At 42.3% G+C, this 22,702-nt stretch overlaps 1 protein-coding gene across 4 annotated transcripts in view; it reads left to right on the top strand.

Moving 5' to 3' along the window:
- Positions 1-20,093, top strand: part of SLC25A30 (solute carrier family 25 member 30) — a 33,855-nt gene extending 13,762 nt beyond the window's left edge. For 2 of the 4 annotated variants that reach the window (XM_028106212.1, XM_028106204.1), the window contains 5 exons: positions 370-465; positions 1,138-1,262; positions 2,745-2,883; positions 4,463-4,543; positions 5,486-8,125. In XM_028106212.1, the coding sequence (XP_027962013.1) occupies positions 370-465; positions 1,138-1,262; positions 2,745-2,883; positions 4,463-4,543; positions 5,486-5,527 (483 nt within the window). In that variant the 3' untranslated portion in view covers positions 5,528-8,125. Of the gene's footprint in view, positions 1-369; positions 466-1,137; positions 1,263-2,744; positions 2,884-4,462; positions 4,544-5,485; positions 8,126-8,859; positions 9,576-19,642 lie in introns of those variants that run through there. The other 2 variants (XR_003609800.2, XR_003609801.2) reach the window with 2 other exon arrangements.
- The last annotated feature ends 2,609 nt before the right edge of the window (positions 20,094-22,702 follow it).

Here is a 22,702-nt window from a genome sequence, read left to right as displayed (position 1 = left end):
ATATGCTTGTCCATGCTTAGTGCTGCCAAGTGTGCTGGATACTCTTTATCAATTATGTGAAATCTCAGCATACCATCACATTCTCTTTTCCTGTTCAGTAACTTACAAGGAAATATGTCATTTTCTTTCCTTTTCAAAAGACTACTTTTAAAAATCCATCTTTTGATTCCAAAGTGCCTCAGAACCAATCCTTATGAATGTTAAATCCTTATAAATTCTACAAAGGGCGTTTTAAACTAGCATTACAGTCCTGTTTATACTGCGAGTCTTTCAGTGGTTAGTAAACAACAGATTGAATGATTTTCAGAAGTCTACATTTGGAGAGAAATGTGCTTTCCTTCTCATGTTTGTCTTTAAAATAACCTCTAGATACGGATGCAAGCACAAAGCAGCACCTTTCAAGGTGGAATGATAGGCAACTTCATTAACATTTACCAGCAAGAGGGAGCAAGGGGACTGTGGAAGGTAAGTCCGCAAAACAGAGCCAACTTCCTTACTTAGTTCTTCCCCGTTTTCCTTCTTTGAATTTATTTTTCCTATTTCCATCCTCTTATTTAATCCGAATGTCAAAATGGTGTACGGGAAGAAGAGTGACGTCCACCCTCGAAGTTACTTTCTTTCTTAATTTCATTACCTGTGAAATGGGAATACAAAGAATATGTCATAGTTTTAAAGTGCCTTTTGACTAATTCATGCATAAGAAAATCTGTGAAGATTGAGCACTTTTTCGTTTGTTTACTTGAAAAAAAAGGGGAAGGGTTTTCTAGGTTATAGTTATGCTGGATTTTTTGATCTGTGGGGTTTCCTGGTCCTTAAGTGAAGACCTTTAATAGGCAGGCGCTGGTATGGAGTGCTGTTCCCTGGTAATCTAGTCACCTGTCAGTTCACAGAATAGACCCTAAAGGTCATCCAGCAGAGTGCTCTCAGTATGTACTAGGAAACCGGAGCCTCTGTGAGGCGACTTGGCCTGGCCAGGGTCTGGCCAAGGTCATACAGTTAGTGCCAGATCAGAACTGGGCATGGGAGCTTCTGAGTTCTTTACCCTCTGGTCTTTTCTACTCTGTCACTCTGTAGTTTTTTTCAAGGCCTGTTCCGTGGAGAGCTGTCTGAATCTTGGTTGTTCGTATTTTTACCCAGGGCGTGTCCCTTACGGCCCAGAGGGCTGCCATCGTTGTCGGCGTGGAGCTTCCGGTCTATGACCTCACCAAGAAGCATCTGATTCTCTCGGGCCTAATGGGAGACACTGTGTATACCCACTTGCTGTATGTTTAGAGATTTTAAAAAAATGCTATTTTAGGGATACATGAGTTCAGGGTGGCAACTTGCTATAAATATATAGAAATTTTAAAGTTTTATTATAAAAGTATTCTCATATTTGAAAAATTACAATTCAGAAGTGAACCAAGAAAAAGTAAAAGTCCTTATCTGTTTACATAGGTAACCATGGTCAACAGCTTGGTTTTTAGGCCCATGCAAATATGTCTATAAACGTATATTATATATACATGTTACACAAGCAAGATCATGCTTAACATTCTCTTACTTTTTATTTATATTACTTCAATTTTTTAGCTTTATTGAGGTATAACTGACAAACTTGTGAGCTATTTAAAGCGTATGACATATGATTTGATACGCATACACAATGTGAAAGGATCTGCCCCCCCCAGTTCATTAACATATCCATTACCTCGCATATTTATCCTTTTGTGTGTGTGTGTGAAAACATTTAACTTGTACTCTCTTAGCAAATTTCAGTTATATGATAGTGTTATCAGCTATAGTCACCCTGTTACATGTTAAATCCTCAGACCTTGTTCATTTTAGAGCTGAAGGTTTATGCCCCTTTACCAACCTCTTCCGATTTCCCCCATCCCTCACCCCCTGCAACACTTTTCTACTCTGTTTCTACGGGTTCTGTTTTTTGTTTATAGATTCCACATATAAGTGGTACCATGCAGTATTTGCTGTTCTTACTTGCTTTTTTAAATTTAATAATATATTCCAAATATCTTTCCATGTCAGTACAAACAAATTTCACGTATTTTTAAATAGCTGCACGTTAATATGGATGTATCATGGTTTCATCCACTGAGGCGTGATTTTGCCCCTCAAGGGACCTTTGGCAATTTCTGGAGACTCTTCTGATTGTTAGGATTGGGGAGTACTGTTGGCACCTGCTGGGTGGAGGCCAGCAGCTTACAGTGCACAGGTCAGCCCCCCACAACAGAGACTTGCCTGGTCCCAAAATATTAGGAGTGTGGAAGTTGAGAAACCCTGCCCGGAGCTGATTGATACCAAGTGTGGTCTTAGTCTTGTGAGACTGAAAGTTTCGTAGACCCGGAGACCCCTGGGGGGCATTACAGTGAGACATCTTTTTCTCTGCTCTCCAAGAGTGGTACGGTTGTGATGGGGCTAAAATTACTCTGAGTCCTGCTTATAGCAAATAGATGCAATAGATCGTCGTTGGAGGACATTCCTTCATGTTTCTATGATTCTTTGACATTCTGGAACCTCAAAGGTATTCTTAGTCGGGGCCGGAATTTGTAAGCCACTGTAATGAGTGCCATATTTAAGAAGTTTGTGCAGCGCTCTAGTGATGGACCTTCTCCTGGAACCCTTTCCTCTTGTTACATGTCACTTTGGCGTCATTTGGGAGGAGGCTGCTTCCTGCTTCTGATGGTGGTGGTTGCGGCTCAGTGGTGGCAAACTGTTTGTTTTTCCCTTGGTATCTTTTTTCATAGCTCAAGCTTCACCTGTGGTCTGGCTGGGGCGCTGGCCTCCAACCCCGTCGATGTTGTGAGGACACGGATGATGAATCAGAGAGTCCTTCGGGACGGCAGGTGTTCTGGCTACACAGGTACCCTGGACTGCTTGTTACAGGTGAGCGTGGATGTGCCCCTGGGCAGGGTCCTGAGGTCCTTTCCCAGCTCCTTAGTTTACTTGTCCCCTCCGAAGAGTTTTCTTATCACGAAAAACACAAGGGTTAGAGCAAGACAAACCTGTGGGTTTGTCACTTGTGATTGTGTCACTTTGGTCAAGGTACAGATTCTATACCTCAGTTTCCTCGTAAGTGAAATGGGACAATAATAGCACGTATGTCATAGAGTTATTGTAAAAAATTGAGATGCCTACAAAACAGTGTAGTGCTTGGATTCATGTGTAGTAAGCCTTGTTAGTATAATTAATAATAATAAGGGACACTTATGAAATAAGCAAATTTATTTTACTTAATCTTCAATATTCTAGTGGTTTGTTTCAGTCATTGAAACTGCCCCCCAAATGTGTGTGTGTGTGTGTGTGTGTGTGTGTGTGAATATAGACATACATATTCACATGCACACTTATTTGTATACATCTATTTAACCGGAGAAGTAACTAAATTTTGAGGGCTATTATAACGAACATGAATGATGCTCTAAAGCCCTGGGATAGTACCCAGTTTGGGCCACATTGGGGCTAACTTTGATAAATACAGAATCTAGATGAATCTTTAGAAATGAAAGTGTATTTCCTTTATACCGTGGCTCTGCTGTAAAGGTAGAGAAAATAGTCAGATTTTCTGCCATCACAGTGGAACTGTGTCTCCTTCCAAAGTGTATCTCCCTCCTCTCGAGTCCTACTGGAACGAATCTCATTCATTCGGACATCTCTCAGAAGAACACATCACTCTTACTGTAATTTTCAGTTTATTTTTTTTTTAAAGATTTATTTATTTATTTATTTGAGAGAGAGAATGAGATAGAGAGAACATGAGAGGGGGGAGGGTCAGAGGGAGAAGCAGATTCCCTGCTGAGCAGGGAGCCCGATGCGGGACTCGATCCCGGGACTCCAGGATCATGACCTGAGCTGAAGGCAGTCGCTCAACCAACTGAGCCACTCAGGCGCCCTGTAATTTTCAGTTTAAACAGTGGGGCCTCCTGTTCATGAGGGGATGCAAGTTCGCAGCTGTCTCCCCGACTAGATTGCCGGCAGCCGAGGATCCGGGCCCCCTTTGCTGTTCCTGCCCTCTGGCGTGATGCTGGCACAGCCTAGATTTCAGGGGCTGCTTCAGCGGAGCAGAGATGCATGTTTTTCCACCCAGTGACGTGAAGTAGCGGTGGTCCGAATTAGGTCTTTACCACCATTGCTTCACTTCTTTATTTCCCACCTGCTTGTGAGTGCATGGGGCCAGGAGGCAAGAGACTCCAGTTGGGATTCAGTCTCATTTCTCGCTCCTCCAGCGGCCGTTTGCCTGCTTGGGCATGGGCTGGTTTGACACGGAGCCTTTGTCTTCTCCCATGCAGAATCCTTTAAAGAACAAAAAGAGGCAGAGGGCAGTGAGGTTTTAAAGTCTTTTCAAACAGGATTTTATTTTTAAGAAAAATAGATCATTCAGTCTGGCTACTAATGAATTATGAACGCATTTGACCTAATTGGAAAGTTGGAAGTTAACTTGTCCCCCCTCCCTCCCCCACCTTAGACATGGAAGAATGAAGGGTTTTTTGCTCTGTATAAAGGATTTTGGCCAAATTGGTTGAGACTTGGTCCTTGGAATATCATTGTATCCTTTTTTGTCGCAGTACATCTGAAAAAAGATGTAGCTAAAAGAAGATTGTATAAACTGTCATATTATTAATGATAATTTAGAAGTGGCTTTTTATTCTTTTGAGTTCCTCTGATTCTAAGAAATAATGATTCAGTTTCTATCTCAGCAGGTATAAAATCTCTGTGCTGGGCTATATGACTCTTGGTTTAGTGCTGGTGTTATTGAAAGGGACTGACATCAATACAGATTTCTATTCAGACTCAGTTTTCGAAGCTGAGAATACTTACGAGTAGAGAGAGAGACAGGGATTGATTTGATATCCCTAGCCACCCTTGGGAAAGATGCGGTTTGGTAGCAGTATTCTAGAATGCTTATTTTAGAGAGTGCCTGCAGATAAACAGGAATTAGCTCCTGAATTATTTGGCCGATTAGCACTGTTTCCTGTATGCCAAAGTGGTGGGGAGGAAAGAAGCGACGGTTCACTAGACACGGAAGGGCAGAATTATCAAGAAGGGAATGTGGTTTTCACCATCCCTATTTCTCTTTATCTGCCCCTCCCCGCTGCTGAAGGCCTGCCTCACCGTGACCCTTGGGGAGAGCTTCCCAGGGCTTGCTGTCTTTCTGTTTCACACAGAATTCACTGTTCTGGAAAGTCTGCCCACCACAGCGGTCGCCAGAGCTATTCAGGGGGGATGTCATCTTCGAAGAGGCTCTGGGAGCTGATGTGAGGGGATTTAGAGATCTCCGCTGTGGTGGTTCTGTTCCAGGCTGACCTTGGGAAGGCTAATGGGAAGATCTTTTGAGGTGGGTAAGGATGGAGCCCCTCATGTTCAATCCTGTCCAAGGCACGTGGTCTGCCCAGACATATCTGTTAAATGTGCTGTCTGTGAGTCTGTTTTTATGTGTCCATGTTGTTAAGACAGCATCTTCTTTGTCAGCCTTAACCAGTAACTGCAGTTCTTTGTGACATATGAGCAGTTGAAGAAATTGGATTTGTGACAAGTCAAGGCTGCCTGAGACAGCGCTCTGCAAACGCTCCCTTTCCGAAACAATAAAGCTTCCTGCGTGTCACGCTGCTTCTCACTGCTTGGTTCATCACAGATTCTGAAGCGTGAGCAACAGATGAAGATGGGGTTAGTTCTGGTTGCTGTGTGTGGTCAGCTGTGCCTCAGATGTTTCATGCTAGAAACGAACATCCGAACACTAGTCCTTACCATGCAAGTGCCCTTCGACTCCACGACCGCATGTGGAACGCATGTTTCTTGCTAAAGAAAACTTGCGAGAAGATCAGGAACTGTGTGTCGTTTTCTTCAGGGGAGAGGAGCCCCTGTTGTGTCTCAGCTCACAGCTGAGAATGCCAGACTGCTTTGGAGAAGCTCATAGGAGCCATGGATTGGAGCCTCCAAGAGGGTGTTATTGTTCCTGAACTTGTGGGGACTGTCACTTCTTGTCAGCTGAAGAAATTTCACAACCTTTCAACTTCAGGTGTAAACAGTGCAGGAAATAGATCCTTGGAATACTGCACTGCTTTATAATTTCCGATTTTGGCAGGATCCTTCACTTACAGTAAGTGATTTTCAGCCTTTGAAGGCTTGACCTTTGTGAAGAGTTGTTACAAAGTATTGATCTCTAAACCCGTGACCGTGTGATGTGTTGGCTTTGAACATGGCAGGATCCACGTTGATGGAAGATCTTTGAGGCAGCTGGGGTTCAGTCTTAGGTAATGTTAGCACTTTGCTCCAATTTTTAGCAAAGTTTATTATACCAGTCTGTAAAATGGGGATAACAACCTCTCTTGATGTTGAGGGTCAAATGAAGACAAGAGTAGCTGGTAGTACCTGCCTGGAGGGTAGGCGTTGTACCTCAGCCGTGCTGTCGTCCCGCCAGAATCCCGGCATCAACGGGCTGGTGTACAGAAGAGAGTGGTTTCATGACAGGATTCTCACTGGAATCCCCAGCAAAGGCCCTCGCCAAAGGCCTTGTGAAAAGAGAGAACACAGTCTAAGTTACAGTTTTATTATGTTTTCCTTTAGCAAGATGTTGCGAGTGAATAGAAGAGTTGATTTTTTCCAGATTTTTCAGTTTTTACTTTAGTTAAGGTTATGTCTATTAAGATATGTCCTGTCTCGGACTTCCTGTTTGGTTTTGGATGGAAAACACTTGCTTGAAATTTCAGAAACTATCTCTTTAGTGCTGCACCTGTTTTCCAGTTTCGGGAAGAGGTATATAGTCTCTTCCTTTCTTTCTCCAAAGACAACAAAAATCATTTTCCCTCTTCTTTCTTGCCTTCATCTTGTTCTTTTCAGAATAAAAAGTGACTCCAAGAGCCTGAAGAACTTTTACACTTCTAGAAAACAGCCCAGAGAAGGGGACATAGCTACTTGGGTACCTTTGGTTCTACCGTTTGAGAACATTGAATACACACTGACGGGGCCTCTGGGGTGGACCCTTCTGCAGTATTAGGCAGGCAGGTTTCCAGTTTGTTCTTGCCATGGGTCACCACCTCCCTTGAACCCAGAATCGAAGGCGTGTAGGTTTTTTGGGGGGATCGAGCCGTTTTCCTGCCAGTCACATTCATGTTGCTTCTTTATATTAATGTCTACTTTAAAAAAGATTTTGTGAGGCAGAATTGTTATTTCCAAACTAGAGACAAAGTCATTAAAAAGAGAAAGGAAGGAGTGGTGGAGTGGCGTCTAGGTGTTAATTGATTAAAGACTTAGTTGAAAGTCCAGCTCCCGGGGCCCACTCTAGATGTGACTGCAGAGCTGAGCTCACTTGGGCCCTGCTCCTGGTACTGAACTGTATTTTTAGACGGAGATTTTTTTTTTTTCCTTCCTACCAAAACATTCCATTAACATGGTCAGGGCTTTCTCAGAAAGGCTTTCACTTTTGAGTTCCTTGAGTTTAGAGGATTACTTTTTAAGAACCACTTTTTTTTTTTAAATGAAGAAAACATATTTTTTAAGTGTACATATAATTTCTAAAACAGTAGAAGCAAGTCCATTTTGAAGACCACGTAAAGAGTCAGCGTTCATTGTATCAATTTATTCAAATTATGTACATGTTCGTACCAGGATGAAAAGAAGCTCAAACCTCACTATAAAACTTGATCATGTTTTTAAGACAAAAATGGAGTCTTTCTCCAGTGTCGACTTATTAAACATGTTCTATAGAACAGGATCTTAACCTGTTCTGGTTTTTCTGCTTCCTGAAGGAGTTCATGCAAGAGAGAACTTAAGGACTTGGAGACCCAGTCCCCTTATTTTTGGGGGTGTGACTGCAAGTCCCCCACCCCCTTGGATATTGCTTAAATGTGGCAAAAGGACTTTTAGCCTTTATGACTAAAATGAAGATAATGGATTTTGTTTGCTTGTGGGTTTGTGTAATCATCGATGCTGAATGTTGCTGATCTGTGATATAAAAATGGCTCCTGTTCTCTGTATTTATTCATGAGCTAGAAATAGTATGTATTATGTAAAGACTATACATTTTTCATAAGCCTTTATAACTCAAGCTCTTTATTTAAGCATTGTTGGACTATGTGGCATAAACCTTGTTCATTGTTTAATAAACTAGAATAATACATAATGATCCAAATGATTTGTGGTTATTTTGGATAGAGACCTTTAAACAAAGACAAGCTTCAAAGAGTCCAGAAGGTTGGAGTAGAAATACATGGGACTTGTAAAGGTGGCTACAGACATTTCTCCTCATGGAGAAGTTGTTGGGGTCATCTTTTTATTTTTATTTTTTTAATTTTAAGATAATCTCTACACCCAATGTGGGGCTCGAACTTATAACCTGAGATCAAGAGGTTCATGCGCTACTGCCTGAGTCAGCCAGGCGCTCCAGGATCATCATCTTAATTGCCTGGACACCTGTGTCACGTCCCACTGTATGAAATCCTCTGTAGCCCAGTAGAGGCCAGTGACTTTGATTCATGGACTGGCTCGGAAAGGTCCCTTGGAGATGCAGAACACCAGGGTGATGACATGAGTGCCTTGTGCCTTCAGGTTCCCTAAGTCCTTTCAGTGTTTGGTGTCGGCTAGAGACAGGGGCTGGGATGTTTTGTTAACTGTGGATCAGGCAAAGGCACCTCTGGTTGGCATAGAAGAGCCAGGGGATGACACGCAAACTAGGTCATTAATTTTTTCGCTGAAAAATATTTTTGGGGCGCCTGGCTGGCTCAGTCGGTGGAGCATGTGACTCTTGATCTCAGGGTCATGAGTTCAGGCCCCACATTGGGCATAAAGCTTACTTAAACAAAAATTAAAATTAAAAAATAAAACCTCATCCATAAGATTATAAAAAACATATCTTTTTTCTTCTAGGTGCCTGTCTTATTAACATTTGAATTAAACATGGTGGTTTATTGAAAAAAAGAGAGTCGGGGAAAAAGGGTCGCTTTCTCAGTTCTCTTCCCTGAGAGATTAAATGATGTACAGGATTGACTTCACATGAAGGTTAGTGAGAACCACTGGCTACTGGCATTTCTCAAAGGCATGTGGACAGTAGAACCCTCATGCACATTATGGTACCTGTTAAGACACATTTGGCTTTTATTCCAGGTGATTTATTTCTAAACTGGCAGCTGGGAAAATAAGACACTAAATTTTTGGTAGATTATAACTAGATTCATTCTGAATTAAAACATAGGAATACAAGACAAGGGCAGTGTGTATAAATAGGTTTCTTGAAAGCTTGATGCAAATAATAGAATGAAGAGCAAAAAAAACCTGGAAACTACCTATATGTCTGTATGTCCCCTGCTTAAATAATAATCCATACAGTGGCTTACTATGTTGCTCTTGAGAAGAAGGAGTTAGATCTCAGCCTACTGACTTGGAATGATGTCCATGATAGGTTATTAAGTAGGAAAAAGTTAAGATGCAGGCTCCTGTGTATACCATAGACTAAGTTCTTAGGGAAAAAAGCAAACTTAACGTTTGTAGGGAATGGATTTAAAGGGTGTGTATTAGAGTTCTCCAGAGAAACAGAACCAGCAGGGTGTGTCTGTGTCTGTGTGTGTATACATAAATGATTTATTTTAAGAGATAGGCTCATGCAGCTGTGGGGGATTGGCAAGTCTGGAATCAGGAGAGCAGGCCAGCCGACTGAAAACTCAGGATTTCTGTTATGGTCTTTTTTTTTTATTTTTTTTTTTTAAAGATTTTATATATTTATTTGACAGAGAGAGGGAACACAAGCAGGGGGAGTGGGAGAGGGAGAAGCAGGCTTCCCGCCGAGCAGGAAGCCTGATGTGGGGCTCATTCCCAGGACCCTGGGATCATGACCTGAGCCAAAGGGAGACACCTAATGACTGAGCCACCCAGGCGCCCCTCTGTTACAGTCTTGAAGTAGAATTTCTTCAGAAAACCTCAGTTTTTTTTTCTCTTGAAGCCTTTAACTGATTAGACAGGGCCCACCATATCATGGAGTGTAATCTTAAAGTTAACTGATTATGGATGGTACTCACATCTACAAAATATCTTCACAGCGACATCTGGTGTTTGCCATACGATGACACCATAGCCTAGCCAAGTTGACACAAAATTTGACCATCATAGGGTAGAAAGAATTAGAAATATTTTCCTTATACATAATTAATAGGTTTTGGTTTCTCAAAAGCCTGTATTTTGTAATTTAAAACAAGATATTAACTCCAAATGCAAAAAGGACTAGCTTGGGATACAGATGTCCAATTTATGGCAAGTGGGGGAAAGTGGGAGTTGCAGTATATATAATATTTGATTTATATTTTAAGTATATCATGTTTCTAAAAGTATATTAAATGTCTGTCAAACTTAAAATTGAGCTAATAAGGATGATGGGAAACTTTTGCTGTTTACTTCAGTTTTTAACTACTTTCTATTCAATATACTTAATACTTCTGTGATTCAAAAACAACTTAGCCTTTTTTTTTTTTTTGACAGTGGGGGGGCACCTCTATAAAGAGTGCATCATGTGGGCTGTGGACTTAACCTCTAAACTCCTGGGTTATTTTACATAATTCTTAGTCTTTCTCTGACCATACTGACTCAAGTTATACTGTTTCATTGCATTATATGGTAGAGACAGCTACATTCTTAAGAGGTTTTCTTCATTATTTATAATTAATTATTACAAATACATTGCAAATATTATTACAAATAGATTTCTGAAACACTCTACAGTTCTTTTTCTAAAAAAGATTTTATTTTATTTTTTAAAATATCTATTTATTCATTTTAGAGGTGGGAGGGGCAGAGGAGGTGGGAGGGGCAGAGGAGGTGGGAGGGGCAGAGGAGGTGGGAGGGGCAGAGGAGGTGGGAGAAACTTAAGTAGACCCCTTGCTGAGCACAGAGCCGGACACAGAGCTGAATCCCATGACCCCAATGTCATGACCTGAGCGGAAACCGAGAGTTGGCCACTTAACTGACTGCACCACCCAGGCACCCCTATTTATTTTATTAGAGAGAGAGAGAGAGAGAGTGAGCGTGAGTTGGGGGAGGGGCAGAGGGAGAGAGAAAATCTCAAGCGGACTCCCCGCTGAACCCCAGTGGGAGCTCCATCCCTGGACCCTAAGATCATGACCTGAGCCCAAACCAAAAGTCAGTCGCTCAACTGACTAAGCCACCCGGGCGCCCCAGCATTCCACAGTACTTTATGGAAAGGGAAGCCTAATAAATATAAGTTATTGCTTGTCTCCACTGAATGTGTGTGTGTGAGTGATGACTGCTCTAGACTTAAAAGGTATCCACATCCTACAGTTAGAGCCAGAGTTCCAACATCCGAGGACTGCTTAAGGCCACTGGCAGACTTCATCCTTAATTGTATCCCTGCTTTAATTTTCTGTACTACTGTGTGCTTTTTTAACCTGATAATTTGCCCATGGTAGATAATTCGGTAAATACCTGTTGTGTTAAATGGAAGCAACCTCCTAAGATTTGCTTATTACCTCTGGGCTGCTTATGTGTGTTATCCCAAGGTCACCAAAGAGCCTGTGACAGTTGGGATAAGAACACAATGGGTGGGGTTTCCTACAGATTGCTTTATTCACCGAGTCTCTCTGTGATGCTCAAAGAAATCAAAACCTCTGTCAGTTCGTGTTCCGTTCAGGCTGAGATTAATATTTAAACGTTATAGGAAAATACACATACGATGAATTTACCATGTAAGTGTATAGTTGTGTGGTATGAAGTACATTCCTCTTGTTGTGCAGCTGTCACCACCGTCCCTCTCCAGAACTCTTCATCTTGAAGAACGGACACTCTATACCCATTAAATGAAACTCCCCATTCTCCTCTCCTCCCACTCTCCAACATTATACTTTGTTTTTGTGATTTTGACTACCCTAAGCACCTGACATGTGGAATCATACAGCATTTTTTAAAAGGATTTATTTATTTATTATTTAACAGAGAGAGAGAGAGAGTGTGTGCGTGCATGGGGGGAAGGGCAGAGGGAGAGGGAGAGAGAGTCTTCAGCAGACTCCGTGCCCAGTGCCCGATGACGAGAGGAGGCTCCATCTCAGGGCCCTGAGATTGCGACCTGAGCCAAAACCAAGAGTCAGTTGCCTAACCGACTGCCCCGCACAGGTGCCTGAGTATTTGTTTTTTCGTGGCTGACTTATTTCACTTAGCATAATGTCTTCACGTTTCATCCACATTGTAGCATATTGCAGAATTTCCTTCCTTTTAATGACTGAATAATATTCCATTATGTGTGTAGACCACATTTTGTTTATCTTTTCATCTGTCAGTGAACACTTGGGTTGCTTCCATGTTTTAGCTGTAATGCTATGAACGTGAGTGTACAAATATCTCTTTGAGACCCTGCTTTCAATTTTTTGGGGTATACACCTAGAAGTAGAATTGCCGGATCATATGGTAATTCTGTTTTTTTGTTTTGTTTTGTTTTTGAGGAACTGCATATTGTTTTCCGTGGTGACTGTACCATTTTACGTTCCTACCAGTAGTGCACAAGGGTCCTAATTTCTCCACATCCTGGCTAACGCTTGTTATTTTTTGTGTTTTCAAGAGAAGCCATCCTACTGGGTATGAGGTGGTATCTTTTTGTGGTTGTGATGTGCATTTCCCGGCTGATTAGTGACGTCAAATATCTTCTCATGGCTTGCTCGCCATTTGTGTATCCTCTTTGGAGAAATGTTTATTCAAATCCTTTACCCATTTTTGAATTAGGTTGTTTGTTTTTTGTTGTTGAGTTTTAGGACTTCTTTATATACTCTGCATATTAATCTCTTATCAGATATATGCAAATATTTTCTCCCATTCTGTGAGTTGCCTTTTTGCTCTGTTGCTAGTGTCTTTTGATACACAAATTTTTTTAATTTTCATGAAATCCAATTTGGTTATTTTTGTTGTTGCTGACCTATCCAAGAAATCATTTCTGAATCCAGTGTGGTAAAGCTTTTGTACTATTTTTTTTTTTTTTTGAGTCTTATTGTTTTAGTCTTTATTGTGTTGGATTTAAGCCCTTGGTCCATTTTGAATTAGTTTTTTTAAATTTTATTTTTAAACAATCTCTACATCCAGTGTGGAGCTCAAACTCACAACCCTGAGATCAAGCATGTGACTCCCACAACTGAGCCAGGCAGGTGCCCCATTTCCTGGTCTCAATTTAATTTATCTCTGCTGTAGTCTTTATTATTTCCTTCATTCTGCTAGCTTTGAGTTTATTTTATTTTTTATTTTTTTATAAGGTTAATTTTTTTATTTTAATGTGTTTTTAAATGTTTTATTTATTCATGAGAGTCAGAGAGAGAGAGAGAGAGAGAGAGAGAGAGGCAGAGGCAGAGGGAGAAGCAGGCTCCCCGCCTAGCAGGGAGCCTGATGCGGGACTCGATCCCAGGACCCTGGGATCATGACCTGAGCCGAAGGCAGACGCTTAACCATCTGAGCCACCCAGGTGCCCCTGCTAGCTTTGAGTTTAGTTCTTTCTTCTTTTTCTAGTTCTCTAACTTATAAAGTTAGGTTGTTGATCTGAGATTTTTCTTGTTTTTGAATGTGTTTATAGCTCTAAATTTCTCCCTTTGCACTGCCTTCACTGCATCCCCTGTTTTGGCAAGTTGTATTTTCACTTTCATTTCTATCTGAGTCCTTCCCTCCCTTCTTCTTCCTTCCTTCCTTCCTTCCTTCCTTCCTTCCTTCCTTCCTTCCTTCCTTCCTTCCTTCCTTCCTTCCGAGAGAAAGAGAGTGAACGTGCGCACAAGCAGGGGGAGAGGACAGAGGGAGAGAGAGAATCCAAAGCAAGCTCCCCCTTCAGCATGAAGCCTGACGTAGGCCTTGATCCCATGACCCTGAGATCATGACCTGTGCCAAAATCAGGAGTCTGTTGCTTAACCACCTGAGCCCCTCATTTGTCTCTAAGTATTTCTAATTTCCCTTCTGAGTCCTTTGATCCATCGGTTGCTTAAAATTGTGTTGTTTAGGGGCGCCTGGGTGGCTCAGTTGGTTAAGCGACTGCCTTCGGCTCAGGTCATGATCCTGGAGTCCCGGGATCGAGTCCCACATCGGGCTCCCTGCTCAGCGGGGAGTCTGCTTCTCCCTCTGACCCTCTTCCCTCTCATGCTCTCTGTCTCTCATTCTCTCTTTCTCAAATAAATAAATAAAATCTTTAAAAAAAAAAATTGTGTTGTTTAATTTCTGTAATTTTGTGAATTTTTGTTTTCCTTCCTTTTTTTTTTTTTTTTAAAGATTTTATTTATAAGTAATCTGTACACCCAGCTTGGGGCTTGAACTCACAACCCTGAGATCAAGAGTCACATACTCACTGACTGAGCCAGCTAGGCACCCCTTGTTATTGGTTCCTGATTTCATCCCACTGTGGCCAGAGAAGATACTTTGTGTGACATTTATTTTTTTTTAATCTATTGAGACTTAATTTGTGACCTAACACTGGTTTTCCTGGAAAATGTTTCATGTGAACTTAAAGAGAATGTGTATTCTGTTGTTGTTGGGTAGAGTGTTCTGTATATGCCTATTAGATCTAGTTGCTTTATTGTGTTAAGTCCTTTTTTAAGTCCTTTATTTCCTTACTTATCTTCTGTTTAGTTGTTTTATCCGTTATTGTGAGTGGGATATTGAAGTCTCCAACTATTATTGTAGAACTATCTCTCTTCAGTTCTGTCAGTTTTTGCTTCAAAAATTTTGATGGTTTGTCATTAGGTGTGTAAATGTTTGTAATTGTTATATATTGTCTTGCTGTATTGAAAATATTATTATTTTTTAAAGATTTTATTTATTTATTTGAGAGAGAGAGTGAGAGACAGAGAGCACATGGGGGGGGAGGGTCAGAGGGAGAAGCAGACTCCCTGCTGAGCAGGGAGCCCGATGTGGGACTCGATCCCGGGACTCCAGGATCATGACCTGAGCCGAAGGCAGTCGCTTAACCAACTGAGCCACCCAGGCGCCTGAAAATATTATTAATATTTAATATTCTTCTTTCTCTCTCGTATGTTCTTTTGACTTAAATCTATTTTGTCTGATGTTAATATAGCCATTCTTGCTCTCTTTTGGTTACTATTCCTATGGAATATCTTCTTTTTATTTTCAGCTTGTTTGGTCTTTGGATCTCAAGTGAGTCTCTTATATACAGCATATATTTAGGTCTTGTGTTTTATTTTTTAAAGATTTTATTTATTTATTTGACAGCGAGAGAGGGAACACAAGCAGGGGCAGTGGGAGAGGGAGAAGCAGGCTTCCCGCGGAGCAGGGAGCCCGATGTGGGGCTCGATCCCAGGACCCTGGGATCATGACCTGGGCTGAAGGCAGACGCTTAACGACTGAGCCACCCAGGAGCCCCCAATGGATTATTTCTAAAAACTAATAATAGCATACAATGTTCTATGCCTTAGTCTCACTTAACAATATATCAACAATTTATCCATATTGACATTTTAAGAACTACCTATTCTTTTTTTTTTTTTTTTTTTATGTATTTGACAGAGAGAGACACAGCGAAAGAGGGAACACAAGCAGGGGGAGTGGGAGAGGGAGAAGCAGGCTTCCCACGGAGCAGGGAGCCCGACGCGGGGCTCGATCCCAGGATTCTGGGATCAGGACCTGAGCCGAAGGCAGACGCTTAAGGACTGAGCCACCCAGGCGCCCCAAGAACTACCTATTCTTTTTAAAGACTAATTTATAAATCACTCTGAAGTTTAGCGAGTTCTCTATTGATGAATATTTAGATTGTTTCCAATTCTTTTGCTACTTCAAAAACAATACATGAAGAATCTTTGTGTTTTTATCATTTTTCACATCTGCAAATATTTCCAAAGAATGAAGTCCTGGGTCAAAGTAATTGAAATTTTTTTAAAAAGATTTATTTATTTATTTGAGAGAGAGAGAGAGAGAGGAAGAGAGAATGAGCAGGGGCAGAGGGAGAGGGAGAAAGAATCCCAAGCAGACCCCCAGCTGAGTACGGAGCCCCACATGGGGCTCGATCTCACCACCCTGAGATCATGACCCGAGCTGAAACCAAGAGGCAGACACTCAACCAACTGAGCCACCCATGTGCCCCACAGTGTTTTGTTTTGTTTTTTTTTTTTTAAGATTTTATTTATTTATTTGAGAGAGAGAGAAAGCATGAGTGGCAGGGAAGGGCAGAGGGAGCTTGCAAATACTACTTACTGTATTGAATATAGAAGGGTTAATTGGCCCAGGCTTTGTGGAGAATAACTTAGTATCTATTAAAATTGCAATTAGGGACGCCTGGGTGGCTCAGTTGGTTAAGTGTCTGCCTTCAGCTCAGGTCGTGATCCTGGGACTGAGCCCTGCTTTGGGCTCCCTGCTCAGTGGGGAGTCTCCTTCGGCTCTAATATTTTTGACTTTGTATATAGTGTTTTTTTTTTTAACCATGTAGAACTCTGTTTTATGTAGTCAAATTTATCAAATTTTTTTATTGCTTCTGTTTTTGTGATGTAGTAGATTAAGAACATGGATTGTGGAGCTCAGCTCCTCAGATTCAGATCTTAGTGCTGCATGTTTCTGGGTGAGTTACCTAACCTCTCTGTGCTTCAATCTCCTCATCTGGAAAGGTGGGGTAATAATAGGACTTGACTTATAGAGTCCTTATGAAAATTAAAAGAGTTAACATATGTAAAGTGGCAGAGCACATAGGAAAAACTCTATGTAAATGTTTACAGCTGTATCAGTCAGGATAGATTAGGTGATGCTGCAGCAACTAATAGCCCCAACATCTCAGTAGCTTGTAACAAAATTTACATCTTAAACACACCACATGTGCATAAAATGTCAACTACAGCTCTGTTCTATATTGTCTTCCCTTGGACCCAGGCTGATGGAACTTATTTTGGCATATGGTTGGTTTGTGGCACAGAGAAGGGATCATAGTAAAGCACATACTGGCTCACAGTGTCTACCTGGAAGTGGTACACATGGCTTCTCACATTTTATTGGCCAAAGCAAGTCACATGGACACTCTTGAGTTCAAGAGAAGCATGCATTTTCCTCCTGGGGCAGGAACATCCAAACAAGGCCATCATAGGCAAGGAAACTGGAATGTTTAAGAGATAATTGCACAGTCTACTGCAGCCCTTCTCAATCTCTCACATCCTGTGGGGGCCTCCACACCAAGATTGTAAAAAATTCTTCCCCTGACTCTGTCCCCTGAGGAGGGCCCAGAAGATACTCCCTTCAACGCGGTATTGTGAAATGTGCTGATGGGAACAGCCACATCAGAAAGTTCAGAAACTTTGCAGTGGGTGTCCTCTGCAGGCTGAAAATGACGACGATCAATGCTGCCACTGAAGTAGACTTCCTGATCTCAGAGGCCAAGTGACAGTGTTTCATACCAGAGACAGGCATGGTCACTACAATTGGCGGCGGGCCCACAGTGGCAAATAGAACGCTTTGACTTGTGAGGATCTTCGATGGAGTCCCTAGCAATGAAATCGATGGTCAGCCTGCTGTAAAAACATAATTTGATTTACATAATCGGAACTTGCCAGGTAAGCAGAGATCTAATTTGGGTCACAATCATAGAGTCCTGGCCTCTCACCCAGTTCCAAGGTCTGAGCTGGTTTACAGACCTGGAACCCTTTGACACTGCTCCAAGCATATATTCAAAATCTTGCCTCAAGCCCCAAGAGACCTACGGCCATGACCAGGGGCTTCTTTGGAGAACAACAGCCAGCACCTTTGAATTTACTGCTCTGACTTATTTAGGAAGGAACTTGTAAGGCTGCCAGTTTGGAGTGAGGCCCAGAGCAAGAGAAGGTCTTTGGGTATCTGGGCTGTAGTACATGCTGCTCTATCACATGAACACGCCTGAAGTGTCCAGGACAGACAGGGATGCTGTATGGAGATTTCAGAAAATCCCAGTAGGAGAATTGCTGTGCATGCCCCTGGAGTTTGAGGGCAAAGCCAGACCCTTTGTGGCAAATAATTATTTTTTTCTGTGTGAAACAGCTTTTGAGTTGTTACTGGCCTCTGACAGAAACGTTTTTTTTTCTTTTAAGATTTTATTTATTTATTTGAGAGAGAGAGAGAGAGAGCATGAGCAGGGGGAGGGGCAGAGGGAGAAGCAGGCTCCCCGCTGAGCAGGGAGCCAGACTCAGGGCTCCATTCCAGGACGCTGGGATCATGACCTGAGCTGAAGGCAGATGCTAAACCAACTGAGCCACCCAGACGCCCCAGAAACTGAGCATTTGATCATGTTGCTTGAGCTGCCCATCATGACATGGCAGGGATGAGCATGGCTCAGGACAGCCCTGAGAACAGAGGAAAACGATCTCTCATTTTTTAAGTATGATGGGAGAAAATGGAACAATCTTAGAGTACTCCCAAGCCCTAGTAGTGTTAGACAATGGGGTAGAAAGAGCTGTGAAATCCTGGAGGCAGCTTCTACTCTTCATAATGACCCCTGCATGGTGCAGGGCAGGGTGTGGTAGTGGCGTGCAATCACATATTCTGTATCCAATGGTTGTAGAAGCCATGGAGCTACAGTTGGGCCCGGAGAGGGTCTGGCAGTTTGGATACAGCTCCAAGTGACAGGGTGCCCCTCAGTGCTCAGCTGTGCTATCTTTCCTGGGGAGGGCTCCTCTGCTCCCTGGGTGAAGTCCAGCTTGCTGTCATATGGTTCTCGGGCACCCTGTACTTTCCCTTCCTAAAGGATAATTTTCAGAGAAAGGTAAAAGCATGTCTCTTATGCAGATAAAATTAATGAAATGGAAGTATACCAGACAGGGAAAGAAAAACTATGAAAAAGAACTAGGCAGATTATAAAAACAATCTGAGTTTTAAAAAATGATCGTATTTAAAAAATACAATCTTTGGGGCACCTGGGTGGCACAGTCGGTTAAGTGTCTGACTCCTGATTTCAGCTCAGGTCATGATCTTGGAGTCGTGGGATCCAGCCCTGTGTTGGGCTCCGAGCTCAGTGCGGAGTCTGCTTGAGGATCCTCTCTCCCTCTCCCTGTGCCCTACCCCCTGCTCATGTGTGCTCTCGCTCGCTCTCTCAAATAAATAAATAAAAATAAATCTTTAAAAATATAATCCTTAAAATGGAAAAAATATTATCGGAATTAAAATAGAAGGCAAATAGTTGAAGAGAGAATTAGTACACTGGAAACCAGATTTAAAGACATTTGTTCAAATACAGCATGAGACAAGGGATGGAAAACGTCTGGGGGACAAATGAAGACTAACCATCTGGGCTGTGATCGTGGATTCAAGACTTCCAGGCCTGGCAGTACAGAGGTGCTGTTAGAAGTCTGAGTGGTCCAAAGATTTTCTTTCCCGGTTCTTTTCCAGTGATGCTCCTGATTGGGGCTGTCACACAGCAGCTGATCACTTCTAGCTGGTGCCTGTGTATTGTTCAAACCATCTATAACTGGTCTAAGTCTTCTCCTCCTCTGGCCACAGGGAAATCCCAGTGATGCCGTGGGTGTGGCTTGAGGGCGAGGCAGCCATGCACGGGAGGCTGAGCCACCTTGTCCTGCCTCCAGCAAGTGCCTGCACGTGATCCTGTGTAAACCACAGCACCTCCACGTACCTCGTTCCACTGCCAGGCACCCCGCCGCCTCCTGTTCATTTTATTTCACACTCAGTTAAACTTCAAGCCCTGTGGATTTTATCTTACTGTCTTTTCCAGGTATCCTCCTTTCTCCATGGACTCTCCTTCATTCAGTCCTTCTAGACAACTGAAACAGTCTCTGCTGCGTCCACACCTCCCGACGGGCCTCCTGTCATTGCATGTGTCCTTCTGTCCATGGACCTTTCTACATGGCCCATCTGGCAATGTCCTCCCTGCTCATTCTCTTCCTTAGCATGGCACCCAGGGTTTCATAGATTTGTCTCTATGCACTTCTTGGGCTTCATCTCTTGTCACTTTTCTAAACTCAACTCCAAATTCCAGCCATATTGGACAATTTTTGACTTCCTGAAAGTGTTCTATGTTCTCGCTTCTAGGCATGAGCACATGATGTTTCCTTTGTCTTGAAAGGGTTTCTCCTACTCTATTTGCCCCATTGCCCTTCTGATACCAATTCATTCAAAATACATTTACTGAGCATCTACCATATGCCAAGCACAGTGCTTAGGTGTTCTGTACTCCAAGAAATAAACCTTATCTTCCAAGAATGGATTAGACGTTTTTCTTCTGTGCTTTATGTAATCTCATCTCATGTTATTCCAATGATGTATTAGAAGAATATATATGATCTATACAATCATATGTTGTATTGTACTTTTCAGTACTTTGTTGTCTCTCTCATTAGATTGTAAGGTCCTTGAAGGCAGGGAATGTTCTTATTCAGTATTGACTACTCAGACTCGCTAGCACAATGCCTGACACATAGTAGGCACACACTAAATGTTAAATAAGTGGATGAGTTCATGAATGAATTGGTTATGTTTTGAGATCCCTAACATTATAACACACACACACACACACGCACACACACAACATGCATACATAACAAAAATATATAGGCGTAATTAATATATGCACACTGTCACAAATAATGCACACTCATTTAACAATATTAAAAAACAGAGGGGCACCTGGGTGGCTCAGTCGTTAAGCGTCCGCCTTCAGCTCAGGTCATGATCCCGGGGTCCTGGGATCGAGCCCTGCATCGGGCTCCCTGCTCCGCGGGAAGCCTGCTTCTCCCTCTCCCACTCCTCCTGCTTGTGTTCCCTCTCTCACTGTGTCTCTCTCTGTCAAATAAAATCTTTAAAAAAAAATAAAAAACAGAAAATACAAGTAAAATGGAAAAAATTTAAAATGACTGTCTAATAGGCCATCAAACAAGTTTACCATAGTTGTAAACTTAAATTACTTCCAAATGTTTGTTGGTATCCCATGATGAACATCTTTGTACATAAAGTTTTTTTAAATATTTAAGATTACCAATATTTTAAAAAGCCCAGAAGACGGATGCCTGGGTGTCTCAGTCGTTGGGCAGCTGCCTTCAGCTCAGATCATGATCCCAGGGTCCTGGGATCGAGTCCCACATGAGGCTCCCTGCTCAGTGGGGAGTCTGCTTCTCCCTCTGCCTGTCGCTCCCCCTGCTTGTGCTCTCTCTCTCTTTCTCTGACAAATAAATACATAAAATCTTTAAAAAAATAAAAAGCCCAGAAGAAGTAGTTTTAAAAAATTTAAAGACAGCTGATAGATATTTTCAAAGATGTTTTACCAATGTTTATTCTCCTCACCAGCATGTGGTAATGATTTTATTGCACTTGTTTAATTTTATGACTAGCAAAGTTGCAGCTTATAGGTTTTTGAGGTTGAAATATTGAAGGCAATTATGTCTGTCTTCAAATATGACTTGACTCTAAATATTGATTCTAAATTCTCCTATCAGAACACTGAGGCACAGAGGTTCAAGTTGCCCATATTCACATGTGGAAGAGATCCTGGGTACACCCTGGATATATGTATATGAAAGCCTTAGACTCAAACACAGGATGTGCACCATAAGGTTTAGTTGTTGAAGAAGGGAGGGGAGGGGAGAAGGAAGAAGAAAGGGAGGAGGGAGGGAAGGAGGGAGGAGAAACTTTCAGGTTGTTTAGATTTTAATCCCTCTGGAATTCTCCAGGCTGACCTTACAAAGCCTCCAGGACTTGGTCACAGCTGTATCTCTGCCTGTGAGCATCTTCCAGAAATGCACTGAGCACATTCCAAGGATAAATTCCTCAGCTGCTTGCCCTGCTTGCCAACCATTTTCCTGTGCCACACCCTGGAGAGATCTGATGCAGTCCAACAGCAAAGGGGGGGGGGGGTCTATTTCAACCTGGTTCTCAAGTGAGGTGGGGCTCCAGACAGGGAAGCTCACCATGTCATGACTTACATATCTACTTCATTCTCCCTTGCCCCAGTTTTATCGAGGTGGAATGAATATGTTGCACGTGCATATGTATACTACACATGTTTAAACTGTGCGATTTGACCTGTTCTGACATATGTGTACAGTTGTGAGACCACAACAGAGGTCAACAATAGGTAACAAGATAACGTTTGGTAAAACCAGGATATTTCCATCACTTTCAGAAGCTTCCTCATGCCTCTAGATAATCCATAGGTTGCATAGAAGCAGAATTGATAAAACATTTCATTCTTTTAATGGTTAATTCGGACCCGTGTGGTAGATTCAAAATCCTGCCCGTCCTTTGCTACTCCTTCCATTGAGAAGCGGAGTCCATTTGCCTTCTAGACTCTGGCCTGCACATCGATCCTGACACAGAGTGCAGCAGAGGTGACCTGTGACTTCTGAGGTGAGGTCAGAAGCCTCTGGGAACAGTCTCTCCAAGCCTCAAGCCACTGTAAGAAGTCTAAATACTCTTCATGCTGGAGAGGGCCCTTGGAGAGACATGTGAGGATGCAGAGACATGCAGCCAGTCCCCAGCGGTCCAGCCAGTAGCCATTCGAGTCACCCCAGCTACGGCTCCAGGCATGGTAAGCAGAGATAGGTCTTTTCTGATGTGCCCTGTAGACATTTCTGATGCACGCAATTATGAAAGAAACAAAATGGTGGGTTTTTTTAGGGCACGATTTTTTTGGTTTGGTCTGCTAGGTAGCAATAGATAAGAGGAAAAAACTATTCCTTTATCGAAAAATATTTAGGTTGTGTCCATTTTTCCTCGACCAACGACCCTCTATATGTACTTTTTTTCTCATATGTAAAAATTTCTCTAGGATAGATTCTCA

The sequence above is a fragment of the Eumetopias jubatus genome, unplaced genomic scaffold, assembly GCF_037043125.1.
Source record: "Eumetopias jubatus isolate StellerSeaLion01/CBP00866 unplaced genomic scaffold, mEumJub1_p1.0 scaffold_3, whole genome shotgun sequence".
Lineage (NCBI taxonomy): Eukaryota > Metazoa > Chordata > Mammalia > Carnivora > Otariidae > Eumetopias > Eumetopias jubatus.
This window is presented reverse-complemented; position numbering and strand designations above follow the sequence as displayed.